The sequence below is a fragment of the Gorilla gorilla genome, chromosome 12 (assembly GCF_029281585.2).
Source record: "Gorilla gorilla gorilla isolate KB3781 chromosome 12, NHGRI_mGorGor1-v2.1_pri, whole genome shotgun sequence".
Classification (NCBI taxonomy): domain Eukaryota; kingdom Metazoa; phylum Chordata; class Mammalia; order Primates; family Hominidae; genus Gorilla; species Gorilla gorilla.
In genome coordinates, this window is record NC_073236.2 from 97,477,475 (window position 1) to 97,505,308 (window position 27,834).

The window sequence follows — 27,834 nt, forward strand, 5'->3', positions numbered from 1 at the left end:
TCTGATGTTACCACGAGAGGGAGGACACCTGAGAGATGAGAATTTTCTGAGAGTACTACTGGCTTTATTTGGATAATAAAAATAGAGAAAAGCAAATTCTAGGCTTATTTCCCTGTGCATGGTCAAACTAACAAGAGTAGCCTGAAGGTATCATGTAAGAAAACACAAAAAGCAAAGGTGTGGGAGTTTCATAGTTCTCTATCAGAATGTAAGAAAATAAAGTTTTTCTATGCTTAAGTCTGCTTTCCGTATTTCTAAACATGACAAAAACCTTGTTAAACACTTAAAATCCTCCCAGAATGATGGAAAACTGGAAAAAAAAATATGAAGAAAAAATGCTTCATCAGAAATAAAAATACTCTATATAGTGATCAAGTCAGTGAGTCCTTCTCACTCCAGGAAAGTTATTTCCTGAGGTGGACCTAGTATCGACTTAGCTTAAAAAATTTAGTGTTTCTAATTTAAACAAATTATCAAAGTTTCCTTTATATAGTATTTACCTGTAAAACAAATTTATAGCCAAAGATGTCTTTCTTATGGGCCTGTATTTCTGATATTCCAGTTGCCAAATAATGTTTGAAATCCCTGCCAAGGAAAATAATTATCCTTGAATTAAAAAAACCTACTCTGCCTTCAGGCTTACTCATATGGTCAAGTCCATCCAAACTTAATCACAAACCTCACCCTTTCTTCTCATCTCTAACAGACACAAAGCTTCCATAAAAAGCAAGTTTACACTGCCTGCCAAATAAAGATGTTTGGAAGGCTTTCTGTGCCTGTTTAAAGAATCAAATATTAGGGAGACTTTGAAATTTATGTTGTATTCTTAGCAACTGGTCCCATTTGATTATTTGGAGAACACATAAAACGGCAGTGTTTCTTAGCTCCTTTGCAAGACTTAAGAATGGTGAACATTTTAATGGTTCTGTAGATACTCTCAACTTCCACTTACCCACTTAAAAGATTACAAATTATTTTGCATAAGAACAATTTCAATCTATTTCATATGTGTAGGAAATAAATAACAAATACCTCATACCTACTTAAGAAACAGAAAACACTAATTACTTTGAAGATTCACATTAATTCATGTTTAAGGAAGAAATGGTTTGGAAACAAGAAAAAATATATAAAAGCACTTTTAAGACATAAAATACAGTTTTGGTTTGTCTCCTATTACAAAAGTAAAAGGATTAGTTGTGAAATTATACTTCTGCCATCCAAAAATCTCCTTTTATCAGACAGGATGTCACAGTACACTCAAATTTTGGTTGGTAAGACTGCCACAGGTGCAGAAATGTCATAGTTGGGAATATGTAAATTGGATCTACTGAAATCTGGGGGCAAGAATTAAAAAATGGAAACTGTGGACACTTATTCTGGTCTGGACTTCCATTTATTTCACTGCGCTCACCAAATTCTTCCCAGCCAATTGAAAACCTCAAATTCTTAGCAACTTTGCCCATAATAGGGTTAGTCATGTGGCAAAGTACAACACAGGCCATTTCATGTGCCCAGCAATTTACAAGATTGGATTTCCTGTTTCCTGTTTGTGCATATGTAGAGAGGTTGAGCCACAAATTTTTCAAAGACCAAAATAAAAACCTCTGAACCTCTTCTTCCTGTCCCCAACCTGAACACAAATATTAAGGCTAACAAAAGGGTATATTTATACGCAAATTCTGCTCAGTGTTGGAGATTCGTGAACAATTTAAAAGTCACTGTTTTAATAGACTATGCTGTTCCTGGCATTTCTGATACTAAGTAGATGTGCCCAGGAAAGAAAAATAAGAAAAAAAGAAAAGAGAAATAAATGGGAAAAGTAGTTGATAATATATTGTTGTTGTAACTCTATTTTTTAAGAACCCTCAACCCTCTGCCATTCTTCTCGTATGTAAATTTTGAACCTAAACTGAACGAAAGAGGCTAAGAATATATGGCCAATGATTGAGACAGGAGTCAATGGTAATACAATTTAAGGCTTCTTGTTTTAAACTTCTTAATATGTCTAATTCAACTGCCAAGCTTAGACATTCAGGTGAATGGATTTGAAAAACATTTAATTAAAACATTAATTTCGTACAGATAGTCCCTAACTTATGTTGGTTCAATTTATTATTTTTTGACATTATGATAGATTTATCGGGATATAATGCCATCCAGAAGTCAAGGAGCATCTGAATATCTGTCCTAAAAAATACAGTATAAAACTCTGTGCAGTCATAAGAAAATAGTAATGCGAAATTTAAATTCCACATTTTGGTGAAAACAGTGCTTTCATCAATACTACTCAACTTTTACTCCTACATTGACACCTAAAGTTAAGATGAAAGTTATTTCCTTAATGTTTAACAAATAGTTTTCAAACAGCTAATAGCAAATGCCAGACACTGTGCTAGCCCAGGGAAAGCTTATTGGGGAAGGCAAATATGTAAATCGGGTCTGAGCACACGAACAGGGATTCCCTTATTCATAAATCACTTAGGGTGATTTTCATGGTCTGATGCAAGGACTCCAGAGAGAGAGGTAAGGAGTTGTTCCAGTGTGTTTAGGAGAGGCGAATGAACAAGAGAAAGGACATGTTGCCCTGCCAATCCCCAGGGTAAATGTCTCAGAAAACTCAGGGTGATTTCCCCATTACCTCCTTTCTTACTTTTTTTTTGGTGAATTATCGAGGACTGGCTGACCTAGCTAGTTCTATTTCTACTGTTACCACCTGTTGCTGCTAAGAACCTCTCTCTTCTCCTGGACCACTGGTTTTAGAACCAGGTCTCCAATTTTTCTCTTAGAACCTCCTACTCTGAAGGAAGTACATGGTACTCTGGACATTTTTTTCAAAGTTTGATTATTCTTAAATAGTAACGAAAAACGGGGTTTAAAAAAGGTTATTTTCCATGTCCTTCCTCTAATTTTTTTCATTTACCAGAGAAAAGGGCAAAGAGGACCTGTATATTTGGGTGCAAATAAAACTTAAGAATAAATCTGTGTTTTTTAGGAAAACTGATTTGAGGTAAAGCTGAATAGATGCCAAGGACCCCTACACTAAGGTCGGGAAGAAGGGCTGCAGTGAGGAAAAGAAAAAGGAGAAGTGGATTGAACTATGAGTTTATTCCTTTTCTCTCCCCTCTTCCATTTTATCACATGGCCATGCATTCTGTCCTAACAGATATCCCAGAACCAGCTCAGGGGAAAGTGAGCCTTTATACTTTTTAAACTAACATATATCCACATCATTTCTTTCTCATTATTAACTTCCTAAAGGGAATGGTTCAGTATAGTCAAATGTGGGTTATATAAGCTTAATAAACAACTGGATAAATAATTTCATTAAAAAAAGATTATGAAGAATGCTGAAAACAAAAGGTATGTTGGTGACTTGCTCATATTGTTACACTGCAGCTCTTTCTCTCCTGGTCTAAGAGATGGGACTGAAAGAGCACTATGTGAGAATTACCAGAAATGAGTTTAATACAAGAATACTGTACCTTTAGGTCCTTTCCCAGGTGTGGGCTCTACAGTAGTTTTGCTCCATATAAGCATGACTCCACCTGAGTCTCCAGTAAGAACATCTCCATTCCCCAAGAATGCTAAACACTGCACAAATTTTGGCTTTTCATATTTCTACAAGGAAACAATAAAAATTTTCAGTTTTCTTTTTGCCATGACAACTTGATGCTTATTAAACAATTAAAAAAATTAAAGTTTTATACACCTAATGACATTAAAACAATCTGATTCTTACCCCAAAAATTCCCTGTTTTCTTGTTAGTGAATTGCCGCTCCAGGTCCAGAAGAAAATATGAGATTTACCGCATGTAATTATGGTATTTGCATCTGTTGGGTGAAACTCCACAGCCAAAACAACTTCATTTGTTGTCTATGAAAAGGGAAATAAAGCTTTAGATGAATGTATATCCTTATCTCCTTCAAGTATCAATTCAATTACTGCTACTTACAATTAACGATAGGGAAAGATTTTGAGAAAATGCTGCTTCTTCTAAGACAATTTTCCTGAAAAATTTTGATAATGTATTTTTTGGGATGATTTAAATTTGATGTCCTTGTATTATCGTATCACCTTTTATGCTATTTATAAAAACGCTGCATTAGAAAGACACTTATATGAATACCTCTAACTTCTTGCACATGCCAGAAAAGTACACTTAAAACTGTCGAATTTAAGAGCAATGTACATTCTTTCTTAAAGACACTGCTATTTGTATTGAAAGAAAAAAAGAAAGTCTTATCTTTCTTTGTACTATTATTATGGAGCATTCATTCACGCAACAATTTTTTTTTTTTTTTTTTTTTTTTTTTTAAGATACAGTCTTGCTCTGTCACCCAGGCTAGAGTGCAAATGGAGTGATCTTGGCTCATGGCAACCTCTGCCTCCGGAGTTCAAGTGGTTCTCCTGCCTTAGCCTCCCCAGTAGCTGGGACCACAGGCGCCCACCACCATGCCCAGCTAAGTTTTGTATTTTCAATAGAGACATGGTTTCACCATGTTGGCTAGGCTGGGCTCGAACTCCTGACCTTAAGTCATCCGCCCACCTCAGCCTCCCAAAGGGCTGGGATTACAGGCATGAGCCATTGCGCCCAGCCTCAACAAAATGTTTAGAGATTAGGACTAATTTAGAGATATGTCCTTCAGGCTGAACCCTTAAAAAGTAGATTTAGAATGGTCACTACTGATTCCTACAGAAATTAAAACAAAAACATTCCCAGAGAGCTTTTATGCTCTTTTCCCTCAAAAAATCTAGCAAAGACAGGCATTAAGTTTAAAAGATTTATGGTGGACTAGGAAGAATACAAGCATGAGACTCAAGAAGAAATTACTAGTTTTTTCATTAAAATGATTTCAATTGAGGATATTATTCTAAAACAGTGTATTTCTATAATTTCAGTAAATCATAATTCTCACTAAATTGATATTTTATAGTAAAATCATCTACTCAAACTTAACACTGAGGTGAAACCTAACTACATGCCTGTAAAGCTACTTATTACTAGCTAGTGTTTATTTACAGGGTGATCATTAATGTCCACTTTTTAACTTAGCAAAGAACTTTACGTGTACGGAAGCATTTCCTTTTGGCAAAACAACATGGGCCGGGCGTGGTGGCTCACGCCTGTAATCCCAACATTTTGGGAGGCTGAGGCGGGTGGATCACGACATCAGGAGTTCAAGATCAGCCTGGCCAAGATGGTGAAACCCCGTCTCTACTAAAAATACAAAAAATTAGCTGGGCGTGGTGGTGGGCGCCTTTATGCCAGCTACTTGGGAGGCTGAGGCAGAGAATTGCTTGAACCCGGGAGGCAGAGACTGCAGTGAGCTGAGATTGCACCACTGCGCTCCAGCCTGGGTGACAGAGTGAAACTCTGTCTCAAAACGAAACAAAACCAAGATAAAGATGATAGTCTTATGAACCGTGTTAAAAATAATAAATTTTATGTTATACTAATAAAATGACACTTGAAACGGTTGTTGTAAATTCTTTTTTTTCCCCCACAGTTCCAATATTTCCATGAGTTTTACGTTTCTGTTACTTAACATTTGGGCTTAAGGGCCTTTGCATAAACACATAAATAAAATTCAACTAATAAAATCTAATCTAGGCCAGGTGTTGTGGCTTATGCCTGTAATCTCAATGCTTTGGGTGGCCAAGGTGGGAGGACTGCTGAGGCCAAGAGTTAGAGATCAACTGTGCAACATAGTGAGACCTGTCTCTACAAAAAGTAAATTAGCCGGCGTGGCGGTGCGCGCTGTAGTTTTAGCTACTTGGGAGGCTGAGGCTGGAGGATTCATTTGAGCCCAGGAGTTTGAGGTTGCAGTGAGCTGTGATTAAGCCACTGCACTCCAGCCTGGGTGAAGCGTGAGACCCTGACCAAAAAAAGAAAAAAAAAAAAAAGTTGAAGATAAAGTACAGCACATCTTGCTTGTTAAATAATTTTCCACAGTGATTCAGTAGTATAGAACTATACATATTTAGCAAGTCTAAGTAAAGTTTAAAGATTGATGGAACAGTCTAGTTTTCACTCAGACAAATCAAAACTACATGACAATTAAATCTTAGGCCAAATTAAGATAATCAAAGAGTTGTAAAACTAACTACAAATATTCCCAGCATACCCATCATGCTAGTGATAAGACAGTCAAGATATAAACTGCAGAAATCTATGAGTTTAAATCACTTTGCGTATGAGTATTGCCTTACAGGATATATCCTTTTAACTTTTTATTGATATATATTTTATATATATATACATATATGCACACAGATTTTAAGTACATAGCTCAATAAAGTTTTATAAATTGAAAACATCGCTATTCAGCATTCAGAACAAGAAACAAAACATTACTAACCTTCCATAAATACCCTAGATCCCCTTTCCAGTCACTATCCCCTTCCTCTATTTAACCATCATCCTGACTCTTAGCAGCAAAGATTATTTTTCTCTGTTTCATTCAAATGGAATTATACACAATGCATTCCTTCATGTCTGGGTTATTTTGTTAACATTTCGTAAGATCCATTTGTGTTGGTGCATATAGTTGTACCTTGTTCATTCTATTTGCTCTATTGTGTTCTTTTGTATGAAAATATCACATTATTGACTTAACTGTTCTCCTGCTGATGGGCAGGGTAGTTTCCATGTTTTTGGCTACCATAAACAGCACTGCTATTTGCCTTCTAGCAAACACATGTATATATTTCTGCCGAGATGAACAATTTGGGCCAGAAAGCATGCATATGTTCGACTTTAGGTTATGTCAAATAGTTTTCTGAAATTCACTAAATTGTTCCTAAATTCACTAAGGAACAATTCACAAAGTTCCTAAATACACTAAAATTTATCTTTCTGCTCTAAAAATGTCCTTTCCTCCATGTCCCACAAAACTCCTATAATTCAGAATACAGTTGCCAACGCCTAAGAACTGAAGAGTCAATATGGCTATTATCAACTTACATGCCCAGCAGCACTGTGTGAGAGTTCCAGTTACTTTGCCTCCTCAGCAACCTTAGTATTTTTGTCTTTTTCACGTAAGATATTTTGGTAGGTGCATAGTGGTATTGCACTTGGGTTTTAATTTGAATTTCTTTGATAATTAATGAGGTTGTGTACCTTTACATATGCTTATTAATCACCTGGACACCCTGTTTTATGTAGTGCCGGAAGTCTTTTGCTGTTTAAAAAACTGTCTTTTTCTTACTGAACTATAGATGCTTATATATTCAGAATATGAGTGTTTTGTTGGAAGTATGTATCACAAATATTTTCTCACACTCTTAAAGGTGTCTTGATAGGCGGGGCGTGGTGGCTCACACCTGTAATCCCAGCACTTTGGGAGGCTGAGATGGGAGGATCACTTGAGATCAGGAGTTTGAGACCAGCCTGGCCAACATGGTGAAACTCTGACTCTATTAAAAAAATACAAAAATTAGCTGGGCACGGTGGCACACGCCTGTAATCCCAACTACTCAGGAAGCTGAGGCGGGAGCATCATTTGAACCCAGGAGGCGGAGGCTGCAGCACTGAGCCAAGATCATGCCACTGCACTCCAGCCTGGGTGACAGAATGAGACTGTCTCAAAAAAAAAAAAAAAAAAAAGGTGTTTTGATAAAGAGAAGTTTTTAACATGATTTATCTTTTTCTCCCATTATGGTTAGTACTTTATATGCCTTAAGAAATCTACTTATAAAGGTGTTCTGTATTTTCTTCTAAAAGCTTTACTGTTTTTTACCTTTCATGCTAAGATGCATAATCCATCTAAAACTGATTTTTCTGAATGCTGTGAGGTAGGGGTCAAGGTAATTTTTTTTTTCATATGAGTATCCAATTAAGCCAGCACCATTCACTGAAAACATTATTCTGTGCCTACTGCATCGCCACCTTTGGCATAAGTCAAGCAACTGATTTGTGTAACCTGTTTCTATATTCTCTTCCACTGATCTATGTTTGTATCACAATGTCTTAATTACATAAGTCTTGATATTTTATATTTTATGTGCTTTGACCTTATTCTTTTTCTTCACAATTGTGACTATTCCCTATTCCTTCCCCTTCATATTTCCACATATGTTCAGTTTGTCAACTCCTATGAAAGCTGAGTTTTGACTATGCTGAATGTATAGCTCAATATGCAAAAGTGACATCTTTATCGTCTCCTATCCATGATTATGTAACATCCCTCCCCTTTAATTTCTGTCATTAAGGTTTTTAAGTGGCCTTACTGAATTTTATTTTTATTTTGAAAATTAAAAAAAAATTTTTTGAGACAGGGTCTCGCTCTGTTCCCCTGGCTGCAGTGCAGTGGCACAATCTCAGCTCACTGCAGCCTCAATCTCCTGGGCTCAATTGATCCTTCCACCTCAGCCTCCCACATAGCTGGAACTACAAATGTGCACCACCATACCCTGCTATTTTTTTTTTTTTTGGTAGAGACAAGGTCTCATTATGTTTGCCCAGGCTGGTCTCGAACTCCTGGACTCAAGTGATCCTCCTGCCTTGGCCTCCCAAAGTACTCGGATTATAGGCGTGAGCCACAGCACCCAGGCCCTTACTGAATTTTAATGTTAATTTTTAATTTTTTTTCATGAAAGGTCCCACAAGCTCGGGTCATCTAGGCTGCCCTCGCCTTACTGAATTTTAAATTTACATAAATTAAAAAATTATATATCAACTCCCCAAATCCTTGTGACTTAAGCAAGGATGGAGCTCATCTATAGTAGAAGAGAATAAGGTCAAGACAGGGAGAAGAGGAGAGACAGTCAACCCGTAATCCGGCCCCTGAATCAAGTCATTTCTGAGTCAAAATCTCCCTCTGACCTTTACTAGAGGTTTTCTCTTCCTCCCTAAACAGGAGTCAATACATCCTCTGTTTTGATTAAGTTAACTTTATTTTTATTATTTTTTGAGACGAAGTCTTGCTCTGTCGCCCAGGCTGGAGCGCAATGGCGTGATCTCGGGTCACTGCAACCTCTGCCTCCAGGGTTCAAGCAATTCTCCTGCCTCAGCCTCCAGGGTAGCTGGGGTTACAAGCAACTGCCACCATGCCCGGCTATTTTTTTTTTTTTTTTTTTGGTATTTTTAGTAGAGATGGGGTTTCACGATGTTGGCCGGGGTGGTCTTGAACTCCTGACATCTAATGATCTACCCACTTTGGTCTCCCAAAGTGCTGAGATTACAGGTGTGAGTGATTGACTACCCCTGGCCAGATTAAGTTAATTTCAATTGTTTTGCAGTCGCTTGTACTAGAAAGTGCTATAATGCAGATATTTGGGACACGGTGTTTAGAGAACTTCCTGACTACCTGGATGTGAGAAGTGAGGTAAGAAGAGCCATGAATGATGTCCAAGTTTCTAGCTTAGGTAGCTAGGTGAAACGCGGAGTCAATCACTAAGGGATGAAACTGGTGGTTGGGGGCTAGGAAAGATGATTATGTACAGATTTGAACATGTTGATTTTCATTTGTGGTAGAGGACATTCAAATAAAGATGTCTAGGATGCAACTAGAAATATGAGTTAAACCTGTTAGAGATCTGGGCTGGAGATAACTGATACGGGACTCAGCAGATAGAAAATGAGGCCATGGGAGCAGCATATAGTATCAGTGGAGCATCTGGAATAAAACTCTGAAGAACACCAACATTTAAAGTCCTGGAAAGGAGATCGAGAAATCGCCAGTAGGAGTAAAACCACAAGACTTCATCTGGTAAACCTTACTACGAAGAATCAAAATTGATATATTTCATTTTCATGCAACTTCCCTATGTTTCAATGTTAAATTACTCTGAATAACTGGAAGTCAATCTATATCTTCATTTATGTTTTTTAAAGTTTGAAGTTTTCTGACAACTTATATTCCTTTTAAGTACAATCAAATCTACTTCTTTCAAAATGTTAAGTTAAACATCATATAATCTTTTTGCCCAACAAGCTAAAAGCTTGAAGCTTACTCAAAACAAAACTGTTAAGAGAGGAGTTGGAGAGAAATGTGATGTTATTTAAGAGTATGGCAAATATTACACAGACTTTTTAAAGCCATTCTATCACTTTGAATCTTTTTAAATGCCTGTCAGAGGGAGAAGTCCATTTCTGGCTCATATAAACCCAGCTTCAATGCATTTTACATTCTTCTCTTACAACGTACAGCTTGATCTACACAGAGATCAACCCTTGTACTGTAAAGAGTTATAATGCAATTATAGCAATTATAAATGCTATTGAATTTTCTAAAATAATCCTACAAACACAATTAAGACCAAAAAACTTAACATAAGCCCTTCAGTTACATCAGTCATATTCCTACTGAATTTTTCCTCTAGATTTCTAAAGCTTTGAAGATGGAATGAAATTACATGTTTTATTAAAGAAGAAAACCAAGAAGTGTGTTCAGTCTTAATTATGAGATCACACATCCATCTACTCTGGCATTTCAGGACTATAGTAATGTCTGAAATATTGAAATTGCTTCAAGTTGCTTGACTATTTTATCTTGTATAACTATAGTGTTAATATCTTAACGATTATGACAAATCACTAAATTTGCTGAATTTGGCTAGTAGATCTGCTTTTGCGACTTAAGAATAGATAGTTCTAATACCAATATAGTTCCAAATACCTGCAAAACAAGTAACGTACTCTAAAAGACAATACTCGGTTTTTTAAAAATTTACCTTTATTTCTGCTCCTTTTGCTTTCTTCTGCCAGTCCCATACAGTAAGCATATGCTCATTGGAGTCATCAATAACACATAAATGAACACCTGAATCCTAAAGAAAAGTCAATTAGAGGCATTTTAAAATTCACTGATAGGGCTAACATTCTAAGAAAGAAATACCTTATTATTAAAACTGCTAATAGTAAGATAACCCAAAATCCTTTAAACTCATCGCTCTTTGAAACATAATGAATACACTATTTACTACAATTGTATTTTCCTCAAAAATATAAAGATTCTTTTACAAAATATTCTATTTAAATCCCCTCATCCCTCCAGGTTATTTCCACTTGCCATCTAGTCACTCCTATTATTCAGAGATAGTGACTAATTTTGAGGCTATCCTAGTCTCTTCTGCATCTTATGCTTCCTTCTTGCTGCCTGTATTAAGCTATTTTTCCTTGTGGTAGGTAAGAAGAAAGGTACACAATTTCATAACTTTGTTCCTCACTAAATTTTGACAGTTTGACAGAATAAGCTAAAATTCATGGCTATTTTAGAGTTTGCTGATTTCAGTTTTCTGTGAGATACCTGACTTACATTAACTTGAATAAACAACCTAAGTAAAATTATAATGAAATTCCTTTTTTATAATGAAATTTCCTGTTTTTCTGAAACCATTCTCATTCACGTATTTTAAGTATTCCAGTTTAAGAAAAATAACTATAGATGATATTAAATGCTTTTTAAAAATAGTATCATTTGTGAAATATGCTTTACAATGTTATGGAACAGAGAAACATTGTAGTGAAGAGTGAGAGGCACTGAGGAAGGGCAGAGCTTACTCTCTTCTCCTCTTTATCTCTTAGCCTAAATTGGAATATTATCTGAATTAGAAAAGATAGAGTTATGAGGCAATTCAAGACGGTCTTAACACCGTAACAATGGTTATCAACAACCTGACAACAGTTCCTGCTATAGAGATTTATGGGAGAAAATAAAGTAGCAAAAGTATTGCCTTTATGACCTCTTATCTCCTTTTCTAAATGTCCTTCTCCCAATTCCTGACTTGTTGGACCCTTGACATTCAGTGCCTTCAAGCTAGCAAAGTTCCTAAATTCACTAAAATTTATCTTTCTGCTCTAAAAGTGTCCTTTCCTCCATGTCCCACAAAACTCCCATAATCCAGAATACACCTGCCAATGGCTAAGAACTGAAGAGATAATATGAATATATAACTGAGGTCACATAAAATCTACAGGGGTATTTATCTTTGAAATTAAAAAAGTATGTATCCTAAAACATAGAAGGTTGCCTGTATACTTTACAATCATAATTACATACAATTCAAGAAAAAACCAGAATGTTTAAATGAGTAAGATCTTGTCTTATTTTACCCTTAGAATAAAGCCTCAACACTTAGAAAGGACTGCTGGGGAAAATTTTAAACCCACGTTGTCATCAACTCAAAACCAAGATAATTCAGGACTTCAGGAAATACAAAGGTCTGATTGTTTCTGCTGCTCAAATATGACATCAAGAAAGGCCAATATTTGTACAGAATTGGCCAAGTTTCCTGTGAATTTTTAAAATAAAATAGATCTTTTCTATGATTCAAGGTAAGGCAAAAATGCATCCTATTGCTTGTCTGAAACTGTACTATGCTTTGTATATATTCCTCTAACCACTTCCTGCTACTACATGGGAGCTCTACCTCAAGGCAGTATAATTCCAAGAATAATTAAAGTAAAATATCTTGCATCCTAACTAAACCAAAGTACTTTAGCACTTAGGTCAAAATGCTAGCCATTTAGCAATAGCTAATATGTTAGCAATAGCTAGCATCTCATTTTTCAATTCAGGATTATCACTTCATGGCCACATAAACACAAAACTGAGCTTAACTTCTTTCCTGCTTTTTTGTTCAGCTTGCTTACTTTTCTAAAAATTGTTACTTACTGCTTTTGAAAAATCCAGGCATCCTACTCCACGCTCAAAAGTGCCAAGTCCAATAATCTGCAGTGTGGATAGAGTAACAGAATCCCACACTCTGACGTGGGGTTGTAGAGGCTGCAAAAACACAAGACAGCAGGGCAACTGGACAGGTGGATGCAAATAAACACCAATAGCACACAGAACTAATGCCATTTAAAAAAGTAATAGGGATGGATAAGCTTCTAATAAATTACTAGATTTAGACATGCCTCCAAATGAATCTTAAGTAGGTATTTTCTTATACTGTGAAAATAAGAAAACAAGAGCAGCAAATAACTTGTGTATTTACTGTTACACATACTATTCTAAGTATGACACATATTAATTCATTTAATCCTATGCACTATAGGTACACTATTATAATTATCATTTAACAGATGAAGAAATTGGAATACAGAGATTTAAATAACTTGCCCAAAGTGATACCGCTATTAAAAGGTTGAGTCGGCCAGGCACAGGGGCCCACACCTGTAATCCTAGCACTTTGGGAGGCCAAGGCGGGCGGATCACGAGGTCAGGAGATTAAGACCATCCTGGCTAACAGAGTGAAACCCCATCTCTATTAAAAATATAAAAAATTAGCCAGGCATGGTAGTACACGCCTGTAGTCCCAGCTACTCAGGAGGCTGAGGCAGGTGAATTGCTTGAACCTGGGAGACAGAGGTTGCACTGAGCCAAGATTGTGCCACTGCACTCCAGCCTGGGAGACAGAGCAAGACTCCGTCTCAAAAAAAAAAGAAAAAAAAGAAAAAAAAAAGGTGGAGTCAGGATTCTAACCCAGGCAAATTTGCTCCGGATACTTTGCTTTTAGCATTACTAATCTTCATTCCTGAGAAAATAACACTTTTTATCAATGTCCAATAAACTGCTAAACAGCCCTTAAATAGCATTTGAAACTGGAAGGGGTCTTAGAAGTTATCCAGTAGAAACCTTCTACTCCTTTTCTTTAAAGAAACTGAAGCCTGAGAATGTCATGAGTATAGTCATACATACGTTACTCAGTCACCATTAATAGTCACTGTTGATCCTTAGAAATAAGGTATTTGTTATACAAACCAACTGAATAATATTAAATAGTAACTGAAACTCTTTAAGTTGTATCAGTTCTAGTCACACATAAAATCAAGAGTTAGCCGGGCATGGTGGCACACACCTGTAGTCCAGCTACTCACTCAAGAGGCCAAGGCTGGAGGATCACTTGAGCCCAGGAGTTTGAGCCCAGCCTGGGCAACGAAGTGAGATTCCACCCCTATAATTAATTAATTAAGAAAGTAAATAAGAATCAACAGGTTCATCAACTAAGGGAAACTGCAGTACCTTCCCGCAGACACTGGTTATTTTATACGTTATTTTATATAAAGAAAATGTAACGAGCGTATCAGTTTTCCCATTTTTACAGTAAATAGCTTCTTAAGGGAGAACACTTATTTTTTAGAAACAAAATTTATTAGTATGACTCTGTCTTTTAAAGTGTTCTTATATCCTAATGTTTTTTCCATGCTTATACTAGAAATTCCTCAGTACTTGAATTTTAAAAGAATAAAACAAATGAGTAGTGGTTAAAATTACAATAGATTCCACTCTAACAGCAATGTCTCTAGGTACAGAAGGCATAACACTATGCCACTCACCCTTCCATCTTTATCCACGCCAGCTATCTGTCCAGTTGCAATCCTAATTTTGTCAGGATGTATACCAAGGCTAAAAAGCAGTATTAAGAATGATTTTAAACACAGGAAACATGAAACAACAGAATACCTTTGTACTGACATTTTTCACATAAGCAGTTTTTAATCGTTAAAAAACATACGTTTATCTGTTTTCTTCAGCAAATCAAACAATCATCAAATATCTGAAGATTTCTGAATTTTCAGCTGTACTTTTTACTTGTTAAGCTGCACAGATTGATGAAACACTAAGTTCAAAGAAAATATTTATAACTGTGGCATGCTAACGAACTGTTTTCATTTGTTGAAGTACCTTTGTAGTCCATGCACATTGGCATACAAATCACACGACTTTATTATAGTGAAGATGCAATATTGTGCTGTGTAATTTTAATCTATTAAAGTACAAGCATTTTTTCCTTTTGCTACATAATCCTCATACATGCTGACTTGACAACTCTTCCATCTTTTAGGCCATTTCTTACTTTTCAACAAAAGAAAACAGCAATGAGCATCTTCACACATAGTGCTTTCAATCTTTTAATTAGTTCTTAGCGCTAAATTCTTGTAAGTCAAACTGAGGCAAGGAATTTTTAAATAGAAATGGGAAGTAGCGTAGCATATGTGCCTAAATTACTCACAGCACGTATATGAGTGACTAGCAAATTTCTGAAAAAGACATCTTTATGTCCATATCTAGACTCTTTCAACAACGGTTGTACACTGTGAACATTCTCTTCCTCTTAAATATTTGTACTTAAGAATACATCAGAGGGATATTTACATATTAATACATAAAGTGCTTCCTCATTCTTTACAGCTACATGGTGACCTATAGGTACACTACAACCTCACCAGTAGTCCCCAACTGAAAAATACTTAGGCTGTTTCTAATCTTTATCACAAACAATGCTGCGGTAAATAGTTTTGTACATACATTATTCTGCAAGTATAAAAGGCAATATTTTAATCAACTCCAAAAGTTCAATATCTATATAATATTCTAATAGTCATCTATTAATTTTTTTCTGGATAAAGATACAGGTGCCAGAATAGTACAGACATAAAAGCTTTTAAATGTTGGAAAACATCCAGTCAGTCCTTGGATCTAAGTGGGGAAAAGGGTAATAAATAAAAAATAAAAGTTGGAAAATATTAATAAACAATAAATAATTGCATTTAACTAAAAAGTAACAAAATAATTTAAAAGCATTTAAAAGGAGTTCTCACATTTGTAGTCTGACATCCTATGGCATACTTATGATCCTTATTCAGCTAGATTTCTTTCTTCCCAAAAGAATAAAGCTTCAAGTATAAAATTTATCTACATAGGACAAATCCTCAATAAATATCGAATAACCAATAATCACTTTCAGAAACCTGAAAATGTCCAGTCTGTCCCATATATGTTTCATACTACAGACCAGAGAAGAGAAGGACTGTACGACATGAGAAAGCAGAAGAGGTTCCAATCATGATTTATGGAGGATGTGTTTTGTTGCTGATACCACACCACCATTTTGGAGGCCGAAAGTCCTTTTTTTCTTTTTAAAATATATTCAACAGATGACCCATAATATTTTTACATTCTGAGCTTTCCACAAGAAATCACTTTCAATAAAACCCAAATTTAAAAAATACAAAATGAGGGCCTGAAAGAACAAAAATGAACCAATGTTAAATGATACCAACCATTTCACACAGTCTGTATGACCCAGGTAGTGTCGTTGAGTTCTCTCCTCATAATTAAATAGTACTACTACTGATGCAATGAAATAAACTATTTCCCCAGTCGGAAGAAGGTAAACATTAGCTCTACAGTCCTTTCCTCGATAACCATATCTTAAAAGAAAAAGAGTCAAGGTTTTAAATAAACACAGTTTTCAAGTTGTTAACAGATTTTTCATGGATACTTAAGGAATTAGGAAGGTACAATGAAGAAGACTGAACTAGAAATAGAAAACTCATGTCCTGGACGGGCAGAGTGCTCACACCTGTAATCCTAGCCCTTCAGGAGGCCAAGGTGGGAGGATCACTTCAGTCCAGGAGTTTGAGAGTAGTGTGGGCAATAGTGAGACCCCATCTCGACAGAAAATAAAAAAAATTAGCCAGGCATGGTGGCCTGTGCCTGTAGTCCCAGCTACCTGGGAGTCTGAGGTGGGAGAATCACTTGAGCCCAGGAGGTCAGGTCAAGGCTGCAGTGTGCAATGATCGTGCCACTGCACTCCAGCCTGGGCCACAGAGACCCTGTTGTCGCCCACCCCCACCCCTCCACCAAAAAAAAGGAAAACTCATATCCTGCCATTATCCCTAGCGTAACCTGACTCTGTTAGTATGTTAAGATCTTAGTTTCCTCATTTACCAGACAAATATGTATTGAAATCCTAATGTGTATCAGGCATAATGGTGAACATTCAGTTCTGAACAAAAAAAATGTAGGCCCTATGTCTCTAGAACTTATCCTCTGGCAAAGAAAAAAAAAAATCACCAAATATAAAATTACAAATCGTGGGGGGGTAAAAAAAAAGGCTGCTAGGAGAAAGCCTAAATGGAGGACCTAATTTAGATGGAGAGAAAAAGGGAGAGAAGGGAGGGACCAAAAGAAGGCCTATCTGGAAAAGGGATATTTATGCTGGACCTAAATGATAAATAAGTAATAGCCAGGAACAGTTTGGTAGGCAGAATGTTTGTTAAAAATATGTTGTACAGAATGAAAGGATTGGTGAGTGTGTCCAAGCTGATATCTGCCTAAGAAGGGAATAATTCAAGGGACGTGGGAGGAAGTGCATGAGAATGGAGGCAGACAACAGAGTTCAAACTACCAACTCCTTTTGTTTCACTGAGTTTCTTGGAGGTTCTAAGAGAAGTGAAAATTTCTAGGTGAAATTAGGAAAGCTCTCCTTTAACAGTCATTTAAAAAAAAGTCTGGCTGAAAAGTTAATTCTGAATTAGAATCAGCCTTGTTAATTTGAGGTTACAAAATGCTTAACTGATGTTTTCTTATTTAATTCCTACAACAGCCCCTGTGAGGTATGGGTTATTAATTAACCCCTTTTATAAGTAAAGAAAGTTAAGGTTCACGGAGAGTAAGTGGCAGGGCCAAAACTCAAACACTAGTCTTCCAATTCCAGTCTAGTGCCTTTTCTAGCATACCACAAGTACTTGCCATGATGTTCACAAAATATTGTTTATCCTTTCCAAAGATATAAACTTTGATGGCTTTAAATTGCTAACAGCAAAGAATTAGAGATAATGTCTCCTTTTTTTTTTTTTTTTGTCTTTTGAGACAGAGTTTTCCCTGGTCGCCCAGGCTGGAGTCCAATGGCGTGATCTTGGCTCACTGCAACCTCTGCCTCCCGGGTTCAAGTGATTCTCCTGCCTCAGCCTCCCGAGTAGCTGGGATTACAGGCATGCGCCACCACACCTGGCTAATTTTTTGTATCTTTAGTAGAGATGGGGTTTCACAATGTTGACTAGGCTGGTCTTGAACTCTTGACTTTGTGATCTGCCTGCCTCGGCCTCCCAAAGTGCTAGGATTACCAGCGTGAACCAGCGCGCCTGGCCTGATGTTTCCTTTTTAATTTTTTAAGTAGCTGTTACTTTTTTTTTTGTATAAAGACAATTTTGACAGAGAATACGTTAACTAATTTGTTAACTAGAGACAAAGCAAATGAATTTGCTGTCATGGTAGAGAAGGATACGCCCACTCCAGTTTGAGCTTCTCAGGAGGCAGTTCCGTTCTGATGTCATCATAGTTGTCAACATCGGAAGGAATGAACATGGTAATTGGCCGACCGCGCATAAACATTTTAATATATTCTCCTTCTGTTGAAACACAAGACAAAAGTTAAGTCATACGTATTTTCTGTATAGTCATACAAAAGTGGATTATTAACGTGATACAATAAAAACAAGACAAAAATGACTACTTCAAAGTTTTAGTCTCATTATATACAATTGTTTTTGTTATATAGTTGTCCTGTAACCACGGGGGACTAATTTTAGGAACACCTTCCTCAGATACCCAAATCCATGGATGCTCAATTTCCTGATACAAAATGGCATAGTATTCACATATAACCTGTATATTTTGAATCATCTCTAGATTACTTATAATATGATGTGAATGCTATGTAAATAGTTGTTGTATTGTTTAGAAAATAATGACAAAAGTCTGCATATATTCAGTATAATAGACAATTTTTTTCCCCAAATATTTTCAACCCATGGTTGGCTGAATCTGTGGATGTAGAACCCATGGATACAGAGGGCCAACTACGTTACACAGCATACAGAAAACAAAGTGATACTATAAAGTCCTAGTCTAAAACATTGTAGGGAAAAATAAACCAATGGCCATTTTCTTAACTGAGAATAATTTTTTCATAATTAAAATATAATTTATCTAAGTTGACACATTTCTACAAGAAGTCCAGGAAGGCTGAGTAGAAAAACGCTGAAGAAAATTTTGTGACAGCAGTTTTTCTAACACTTGAAAAGAAGAGTGAGATTATTTGGATAGACAACAACCATGTCTACCACACTACTGGATGAACCTACAGATGTTAAACAGCATAACTTTTTCTTATGCCAGGAAACAATCAACAATAAAAAGGCCACCTACAGAACGGGAGAAAATATTTGCAAGCCATATATCTAATAAAGGGTTAATCTCAAAAAAATATAAGGAACTCAATAGTTAAATAACAGATTTTAAAATGGACTAAGGACATCTTTTCTTTTGTCTTCTCTCCAAAGACATAAAAATGGCCAACAGGTATACAAAAAACTGTTCAACATCACTAATCATCAGAGAAATGCAGATCACAATCACAATGAAATATTACCTTATACCTGTCGGATGGCTATTAATAATAATAATAATAATAAAAAAAGACAGCCGGGTGCGGTGGCTCACGCCTGTAATCCCAGCACTTTGGGAGGCCGAGGTGGGCAGATCATGAGGTCAGGAGATTGAGACCATCGTGGCTAACACAGTGAAACCCCGTCTCTACTACAAATATGAAAAAATAAAAAATAAAAAATAATTAGCCAGGCATGATGGCGGGCACCTGTAGTCCCAGCTACTTGGGAGGCTGAGGCAGGAGAATGGCATGAACCTGGGAGGTGGAGCTTGCAGTGAGCCAAGATCACGCCACTGCACTCCAGCCTGGGCGACAGAGCAAGACTGCGTCTCAAAAAAAAAAAAAAAAAAAAAAAGACAGCAACTGTTGATCAGGATGTGGAGAAACTGGGACCCTTGTACACTGCTGGTAGGAATGCAAAATGGTATGGTCGCTATGGAAAGCAGGATGAAGGTTCCTCAAAAAGTTAAAAACACAACTACCATATGATGCTGCAATCCCACTACAGGGTATTTTCTAGAAGAAATGAAATTAGGATCTTGAGGAGATATCAGTATTCTCAGGTTCACAGCAGCACTATTCACAATAGCCAACATGTGGAAACAACCTAAACTCAACTGAATAAGGAAAATGTGGCATGCATATATATATACACACACACATCTTGCAATAATAAAAAACAAAAACATGACCTCAAGATTTCAAATATAATACCCTGAGATTTTCAAGACAGTGCTAAGAAACAGTTTTCTTATTGGCAGCATAGGTATCTTATATTTACATAAACCAATAGGTGTTTATAAGATCTGCGACAGTCTAAAACTAAAACGCTAAAAAACACAAGTCTAGAGTCAAATCAATACTATACATTTTTTTTTTCCAAGAGAGTTTCGCTCTTTTTGCCCAGGCTAGAGTGCAATGGCGCCATCTTGGCTCACTGTAACTTCCACCTCCCGGGTTCAAGTGATTCTCCTGCCTCAGCCTCCCGAGTAGCTGGGATTATAGGCATGTGCCACCATGCCTTGCTAATTTTTTTGTATTTTTAGTAGAGATGGGGTTTCACCATGTTGGTCAGGCTGATCTTGAACTCATGACCTCAGGTGATCTACCTGCCTCAGCCTCTCAAAGTGCTGAGATGACAGGCGTGAACCACCATGCCTGGGCAATATTACACATCTTTTACAAAAGAAAATACTTCACTCAACTGATGGAATTTTTTTTTTTTTTTGAGATGGAGTCTCACTCTGTCACCCAGGCTGGAGTGCAGTCGCATGAGCTCGGCTCACCGCAACCTCCGCCACCCGGGTTTAAGTGATTCTCCCCACTCAGCCTCCCAAGTAGCTGGGATTACAGGCATGCATCACAACTGGCTCATTTTTGCATTTTTAGTAGACACGTGGTTTCACCATGTTGGCCAGATTGGTCTCAAACTTCCGACTTCACGTGATCTGCGCCCCCTCAGCCTCCCAAAGTGCTGGGATTACCCGCGTGAGCCACCGCATGCGGCCGCAATTGCTTCTTAGTCCTTTGAAAACAAAAAACCAAAAAAACCCCACCCCGACTTAACCCTGCCTCTAGCATCCCAGTGACCTACATATAACAGGTTTAATAATATTGATGGTGATTGTGAAATGGTTACAAAAGGAGCTAAAGGAGAGACAAAGACTTAGTACAAATACATGGGAAATGTCTAGCACTTGCCAACTTGTCTGGCATGATATGAAAATAGCATTAGAACCAGACTGAAAATGTGATCATCAACCAGAGGCTGATACAACCTTAGGATCTCTAATAATGACTTAAACGACCTAAGGAGAAGAGTATGTAATAATGCAGTAGTTTATATGATGCAAACCATTAAGAGGAAGGAAAGATTAATTACTTCTTGAATGTCTGCAAGTATTTCTTCAGTCAGATTAAAAGGTTTGCTTGGGCTGGGCATGGTGGCTCATGCCTGTAATCCCAGCACTTTGGGAGGCCGAGGCAGACAGATCACGAGGTCAGGAGTTTGAGACCAGCCTGGCCAACACGGTGAAACCCCGTCTCTACTAAAAATACAAAAATTAGCTGGGTGTGGTGGTACATGTCTGTAATCCCAGCTACTCGGAAGGCTGAGGCAGGAGAATCGCTTGAACCTGGGAGGCGGGGGTTGCAGTGAGCCGAGATCACGCCACTGCACTCCAGCCTGGCGACACAGTGAGACTCCGTCTCAAAAAAAAAAAAAAAAAAAAAAAAAAGGTTGTGCTTGTTATGGGTGAGAAGTTCAAGTTATTTTTATTATTATTACTCAGTGTAGTTGGCCTCAGAGTTTGATCTAAGAACAGGCTAAGGCCTCCCACACTATGGTTTTAACATCACATGATGTACGTCTTCATTACTTCTGAATCTAAGAGTGGGCTCTGCTTCCTGATGATTTTTAGCATAGCTGAAATCTGATAAGAAAATGACCAGCTGTAAATATTCCCTACTTCTGCAGTCATCCTGATCTGTATTTCCTTGTCCTTATTTGTATAGTTTACTCTTTTAAGTGTCAACTTGTTATATAATTTTTCCTCTAGTTTTTAAGATTACAAACTTTCTGAAGTCAGGTATCTCATCCTTTGGAATTTATTCCAGGATCAGAGGTGTACATCATAAATAATTTCTGAATAAAAAAGACATTTAATAGATGCTTCTATCACCACTTAGAAAGGAGTGTAGGTACAGCAAAGGGGGAGGGTTAGTGATAGTATCAGGGAAGAAAAAAAATGCTCTCCTTTTTGAACAGGCACAGCTCAGAACACCATATTGGGTATCAAGTGTCAAGCAGCCTAAGAAACCAAGTAGAAAAGCAAAGGCATGATGTAGTGCTTCTAACTTTTCTGATATGATATAAAAATGGCAATGCATATTAGGATGACAATGCTTTCACTATCCATAAATTGGTCATATATGTTGGAGATCAAGTATATAACCTAAGCACTTCAAACAATTTCTGGCAATACATTATAGTGAAAACAGCATGAGCTTTGGAAAAGATTACGACTTGAACCTTAGCTTCACGCTTTGTTAACTGCAAGACTGGCTTCGTTTTCTCAATAAATAAAGTGATAATACTACCTACTGTTTGGAATTATAAGTGATTAAATAAGACATCACACTGTAAAGCATAATATGAGGTTCTTGACATATTTATCCTTTTGCCTTTGAAAGGGATTTATGACCACTCTAAACACTGTTTAGCAACTGTTTATGATTTAGTACACTACAGTATCTTTTCATAAGCTTCAAAGTGACTGTCCGCAGAACAGCAAGTAAGCAAACTAGAATTCTGCTGAGTCTATTATGTACACTTTAAAACAACACAAATTCATTTGCAGGAAATGAAAATGAGAGAAGTGGGAGAGTACATGATGACTGAGGGTGGGGACACTGTATTCGAATACCCCATACCCCATCTCAGCGAGGGAGCAGCAAGGCCACTCCATGAAGAATGTGGACCTAGTGGTACCAGGTCTTCTTATTTTTCAAAAGAAATAGAAAATCTATAATTTATTGTGAAACCTGCCAATTTAAAAATGTTTACTCCTCTACCAAAAAAGGGGAAACATCATATGAAAACATACCTTTGGCCTGCACACAACACCAGTTTGCAACCTCTTCTTTTAGGAAGACACTCTTTACCTTGGGTATTAGGTAAAATATATAGATGAAGAAGAGCCTCTTTTCTCCCCAGTCATTGTCAAATTCTCACTGCAAACTTTTTCCTGAGATTCTCGGGCTTCTTGATCTTACAATCATAAAACTTATAGTCAGTATGTATTATCCCAATGCTACTTTCTGCCTGTCTTCACTATAAACCACCAGGAAACTCAATAAGGGATGGGCGATGGGACTGATCAAAGCAGAATACGAGATCAGTAACAATACAAAGTCTGGTGGTCCAGAAAAGGAAAGTGAGGAAAACTACCTGCCTCATGATAGTAAACACAGTATGAGGTATTCAATAATGAAGCTGATGCTAACTTAAATATAAGCAGACTCAACATTTTATCTCCAACCTTGGTATGGTGAAAATTTCTGGGACTGAGAGGGAGTGAAGAGAAGACAAGCTTTGTGATACAGACCTTGGTTTGAATCTCAGCTTTAGCACTTACTAGCTTATGTTCAAACAAAATAAATATTCTTAAGTCAATTTGATCAGTGATAGAGTAGTTTAATTATTAAAGAAGAAATTCTGTAGGATATTGTTCATAAAGGCTGTTGTTCATTTCCCCAGACACATATAATGTTGGGGCTGGATGAAATCTTATAGCTCTCCTAGTCTAACCTCCTTTTACAGAAGGGGAAACCAAGGCTCAGAGAGGTTAAATAAATTTTTAGACTTTGTTCCAAAATTCTATTACTTAGAACTTGGGAAACATTTCCACTCTAAAACTATGATCTAGACCTGCTCTGTCTAAAATGACAGACACTGATTACTGAACACTTACCATGTGGCTAGTCTGAATTGAGATATACTGGAAATATACAAACCAGATTTTGAAGACTTAGTATGAAAAGAAAAGTAAAATATCTCACTAATAATTTTTTTATACTGATCACACATCAAAATGACAGTATTTTGGCTACATTGAGTTAAAAATATGCTATTAAAACTTAATATTACTTGTGACTTTTTAAAAATTTGACTAGAAAAATTTCAATTACATATGCGTTATACATTGTATTTCCATTAGGCAGTGCTGTTCAGATACTGGTAAGGGCCTCAGGCTAGTCCAGTTACCAGGTGACAATACAGCTTCCTTTTAATCCAAATAGTACTAGCTTGAGCTCTGAATCCCAACAGCTGGAAATCAGGGAGTACAGTAGAAGAGGAAGATGTTTCTGCTCTAGTATCTTTGGAAAGAGTGACTGTTAGGCAAAAAATTGAAATACTTGATGTTGCACTTTCCCTTCTGTGTCCTTCCCCCATTCCTCCTAATGCTTCCCCTTCAGTTTCCTTGGGTTTTGCTCTTCTACTTTTGTTTCTCCCTTAGGCCATCTGATACTCCGAGGTGTCCCAAATTGCAAAGTGGTTATCATATCCCCTAATCAAAACTCCCATTCTTTTGGGACAGTTATCTCAGGTGTTCTAAACAAAGCCATATTTTCAAAATGGTTCATAGTCACGTATAAATAATGGTTTTTAAAGTAACTTAAGATCCTTATAAAAACTTATTAATCGTTCACAAATTGTAACAAAGGAAAAAGAAAAATTCAGGCAGAGTGGAGAAGGGAGATGGCTCTGGGCATACTCCATTCCAAGATCAGTTCCTCCAGTGATTTTCTTTTTAAGCTTGCTTTATTTCTGGACTTAGAGATTGTTTAAAAAGAAAAAAAAAGCCTTTCAAAGGCAACAGCAGAACTTCAGGGATTTGGACTGTGATTGTAATTATTTGTGTAATGGGTACTACCTGTAGAAAGCCTTCTGAACATCTAGATTGCTTACAACTTAAAGCATCTTTCTCCTGAAAGTTTCCATTTTAGGAATCCATTTTTTAATCTGTATTTTACAATCTTTAGAACTAAATAGCCTCCCCCAAACTGGAATTTGAGTTTTATATTTAACTGAAAGGTAGGAGAGTATGATGCTACTTAATTTCTGCAAACAGAAAATTAAAGAATCTTTACTTAATTTGAGCCTTTTTTCTGATACTATCAGTCTCTACTTCCCAAAAACACAGAGTTAAACAAAAGGACAACCAAAATGCTAGAAATATTAACTATAATTTTATAGTAGAAAGTGACAAGGATCATTTTTGGAAGGCTAAAATCTTTTCTTAAAAAGGTTCTTTATCCAAACAAAAGACTTCAAGTCCCAGTTAATGATCCAGTTATTTTCTGGTTATAATTCAATATTTTAAAATTCCAATGAAACAATGGAATCTGTAAGCATGTTTGGATTTTGCCCCCTTTCAATGATCTAGCTGTAAAAACAGTTAAATCATAAAATGTAGATAACCAAATAAACTAAAAGGGAATTTAGAAGGGTATAATCTAACTTTCTCATTTCACAGATTTAAAAAATTTTTAGTTCCAGTACTTGCTAAAGATTAGTAGCTTTATTAGCTGGCATAAAACTTGGGTCTGAAAAATCTGACTAAGTACAAAATGCTACTTTAATTTTTTTCTTCTATTGGCTGATAAAATTTCCTGAATTTTTAATTACACAGTGGGGTGGGGGATGCACAGTGTAAAAGATATGAACCTAACCTCTTAAGAGCTTAGATCGGAGACATAACCATGTCTTGTGCACCTGTTAATCAACTCTTATACTAATTACAGTAGTAAGCCAACTTACAGTTACCCACCTTCTTGAACCTAAACTCCTTTAATTAGATTTCTCTTGATGTTTTGTTTACAACTCTGTCATAAAATTACTTGAAAATATCAGATATGAGTTTGCTTAAGCATTTTAGATTATTTTTACTGCTTGAAAAGACGTTTTTGGGAAAAGATGGAAAAGAAATCTATTTCAACAATATGAGACACATAAAACTGCTAAAAGACTAACTATACTGCTTAAAACTTTTCTGTAGGCAAAATATGGTTTTATTTTTAAAATTCTCCCAACTCATTCACTTATATCCTCAGGAAAAATTATTTAAAGCACTAAATAAATGAAAAAGCTTTTCATTTTATATGAATATACCAAGTTGCACTTAATTTTTTAAAAATAAGAAATTTGAAAAGGAAACTTCAAATGTCAAAATATTTAACACCCTGGCTCTGCTTTCTCAATTAACTATAGCAGGGAGGCAATCAGGAGGCCTCAGCAGAACATTAAAAACCTGTATATAAAAATTCTGATTAAACAAGATTAATGAGAAGTTTCAACTATAATGTTATTCCTTAAAATATGTTTGAAGGCTGTCCAATTTTTTAAAATAGAAACTATCCCAACTTCTAAGAACATGTTCTTGACATCCTCTTTCCTTATTTTCAGCGAAGAAAAAAGCCCCAACTGCCTTCTCTGGACATCAAGTATATGACTTCATTAGAGAACGTTCTAATCTTGTACATATTTATTGTGGTTAAAGTCTTTTCATTCAAATTATGTGTATTTTTGCTATACACATACTTTTTAAAAAAATCTAAACTAGAAAATGTAATTAACCAGAAATTTTTCAGTCTTCAAGTCTGCCAGTTAACTGAGTGAAGTATTTTCATAGTTAGAAATCTGTGCTGTCCAGGCCAGGCACAGTGGCTCATGTCTGTAATCCCAGCACTTTGGGAGGCCAAGGTGGGCAGATCACCCGAGGTCAGGAGTTTGAGACCAAAACAAATGAAAAAAACCCCTGAATCAAATAAAGCAAAATGTAAAGATCTGATAAATCTGGGTGGTCAGTATATAGGTGCTCACTATATTATTTGAATATATTTTTAGAAACATTAAAATAGTTCACCAAAGTTTAAAAAGCATTATTAAAGGAAAACAATAGAATATTTTTGGTGTAACTGTTCTTTGGAGAATTGTGAGTGTAGTTCAGGGACGTGGCACATGATTTACTATGCTTTTTCCTTGAAATCTTGGTATATGCCACTGATCAACTGCAACTCTTCCTGGCTACAGGTGATCACAAATTTTAGCATTCTTTTCAAAGTGCTTCTAGAAAACAATAACGATTACTAGAGTTAAAAATACAATATAGAATATAACCGCCATTTTTGGACAGGGTTTTTTTTTTTTTTTTGAGATGGAGTGCAGTGGTGCGATCTCAGCTCACTGCAAACTCCGCCTCCCAGGTTCAAGCGATTCTCCTGCCTCAGCTTCCCAAGTAGGTGGGGACAACAGACAGGCGCCATCATGCCTGGCAAATTTTTGTATTTTTGTAGAGATGGGGTTTTGCCATGTTGGCCAGGCTGGTCTCAAACTCCTGACCTCAGGTGATCTGCCCACCTTGGCCTCCCAAAGTGCTGGGATTACAGACACGAGCCACTGTGCCTGGCCTGGACAGCACAGATTTCTAACTATGAAAATATTTCACTCAGTTAACTGGCAGAGTTGAAGACTGAAAAATTTCTGGTTAATTACATTTTCTAGTTTAGATTTTTTTAAAAGTATTTGTATAGCAAAAATACACATAATTTGAATGAAAAGACTTTAACCACAATAAATACGTATAAGATTAGAACGTTCTCTAATGAAGTCATATACTTGATGTCCAGAGAAGGCAGTTGGGGCTTTTTTCTTCGCTGAAAATAAGGAAAGAGGATGTCAAGAACATGTTCTTAGAAGTTGGGATAGTTTCTATTTTAAAAAATTGGACAGCCTTCAAACATATTTTAATCTGGAAGACTGCTACTAACCACAACATTACAAAATCAGATCTTTGCTTTATAGGGCTTAAAAAAAATCTCCAACAGAGGAAAGGTCCCCTTTTTTTGTTCTCCTTTTAAAATACAGATGGCGAGACCAGCGGCCTGGCGGGCCTGCTGTCCTTGGCAGTGCCTTCTCTACCCTCTTAAATAAAATAAATAAAAATACAGAGAATACTTGGACAAAGCCCAGATGTAGGGATCCAAGTTATGGTTATACAGGTTATTAAAAGGGACAGTATGTAAATTTTAGAACTAGCCAGGCACAGTGGCTCATGCCCGTAATCCCAGCACTCTGGAAGGCT

At 36.6% G+C, this 27,834-nt stretch overlaps 1 protein-coding gene across 4 annotated transcripts in view; it reads right to left on the minus strand.

Annotated features, from left to right (window-relative positions):
• Window positions 1–27,834, minus strand: part of EML4 (EMAP like 4) — a 167,777-nt gene that overhangs the window by 35,142 nt on the left and 104,801 nt on the right. For all 4 annotated transcript variants that reach the window (XR_010129993.1, XM_031007213.3, XM_031007223.3 and 1 more), the window contains 7 exons: window positions 18,026–18,149; window positions 16,017–16,166; window positions 14,289–14,358; window positions 12,622–12,732; window positions 10,679–10,774; window positions 3,743–3,877; window positions 3,486–3,621 (listed from right to left, as the gene is read on the minus strand). Coding sequence is in view for 3 of the 4 variants with exons in the window: in XM_031007213.3 (XP_030863073.2) it covers window positions 3,486–3,621; window positions 3,743–3,877; window positions 10,679–10,774; window positions 12,622–12,732; window positions 14,289–14,358; window positions 16,017–16,166; window positions 18,026–18,149 (822 nt within the window). In the remaining variant the exon portion in view is untranslated. The remainder of the gene's footprint in view (window positions 1–3,485; window positions 3,622–3,742; window positions 3,878–10,678; window positions 10,775–12,621; window positions 12,733–14,288; window positions 14,359–16,016; window positions 16,167–18,025; window positions 18,150–27,834) is intronic.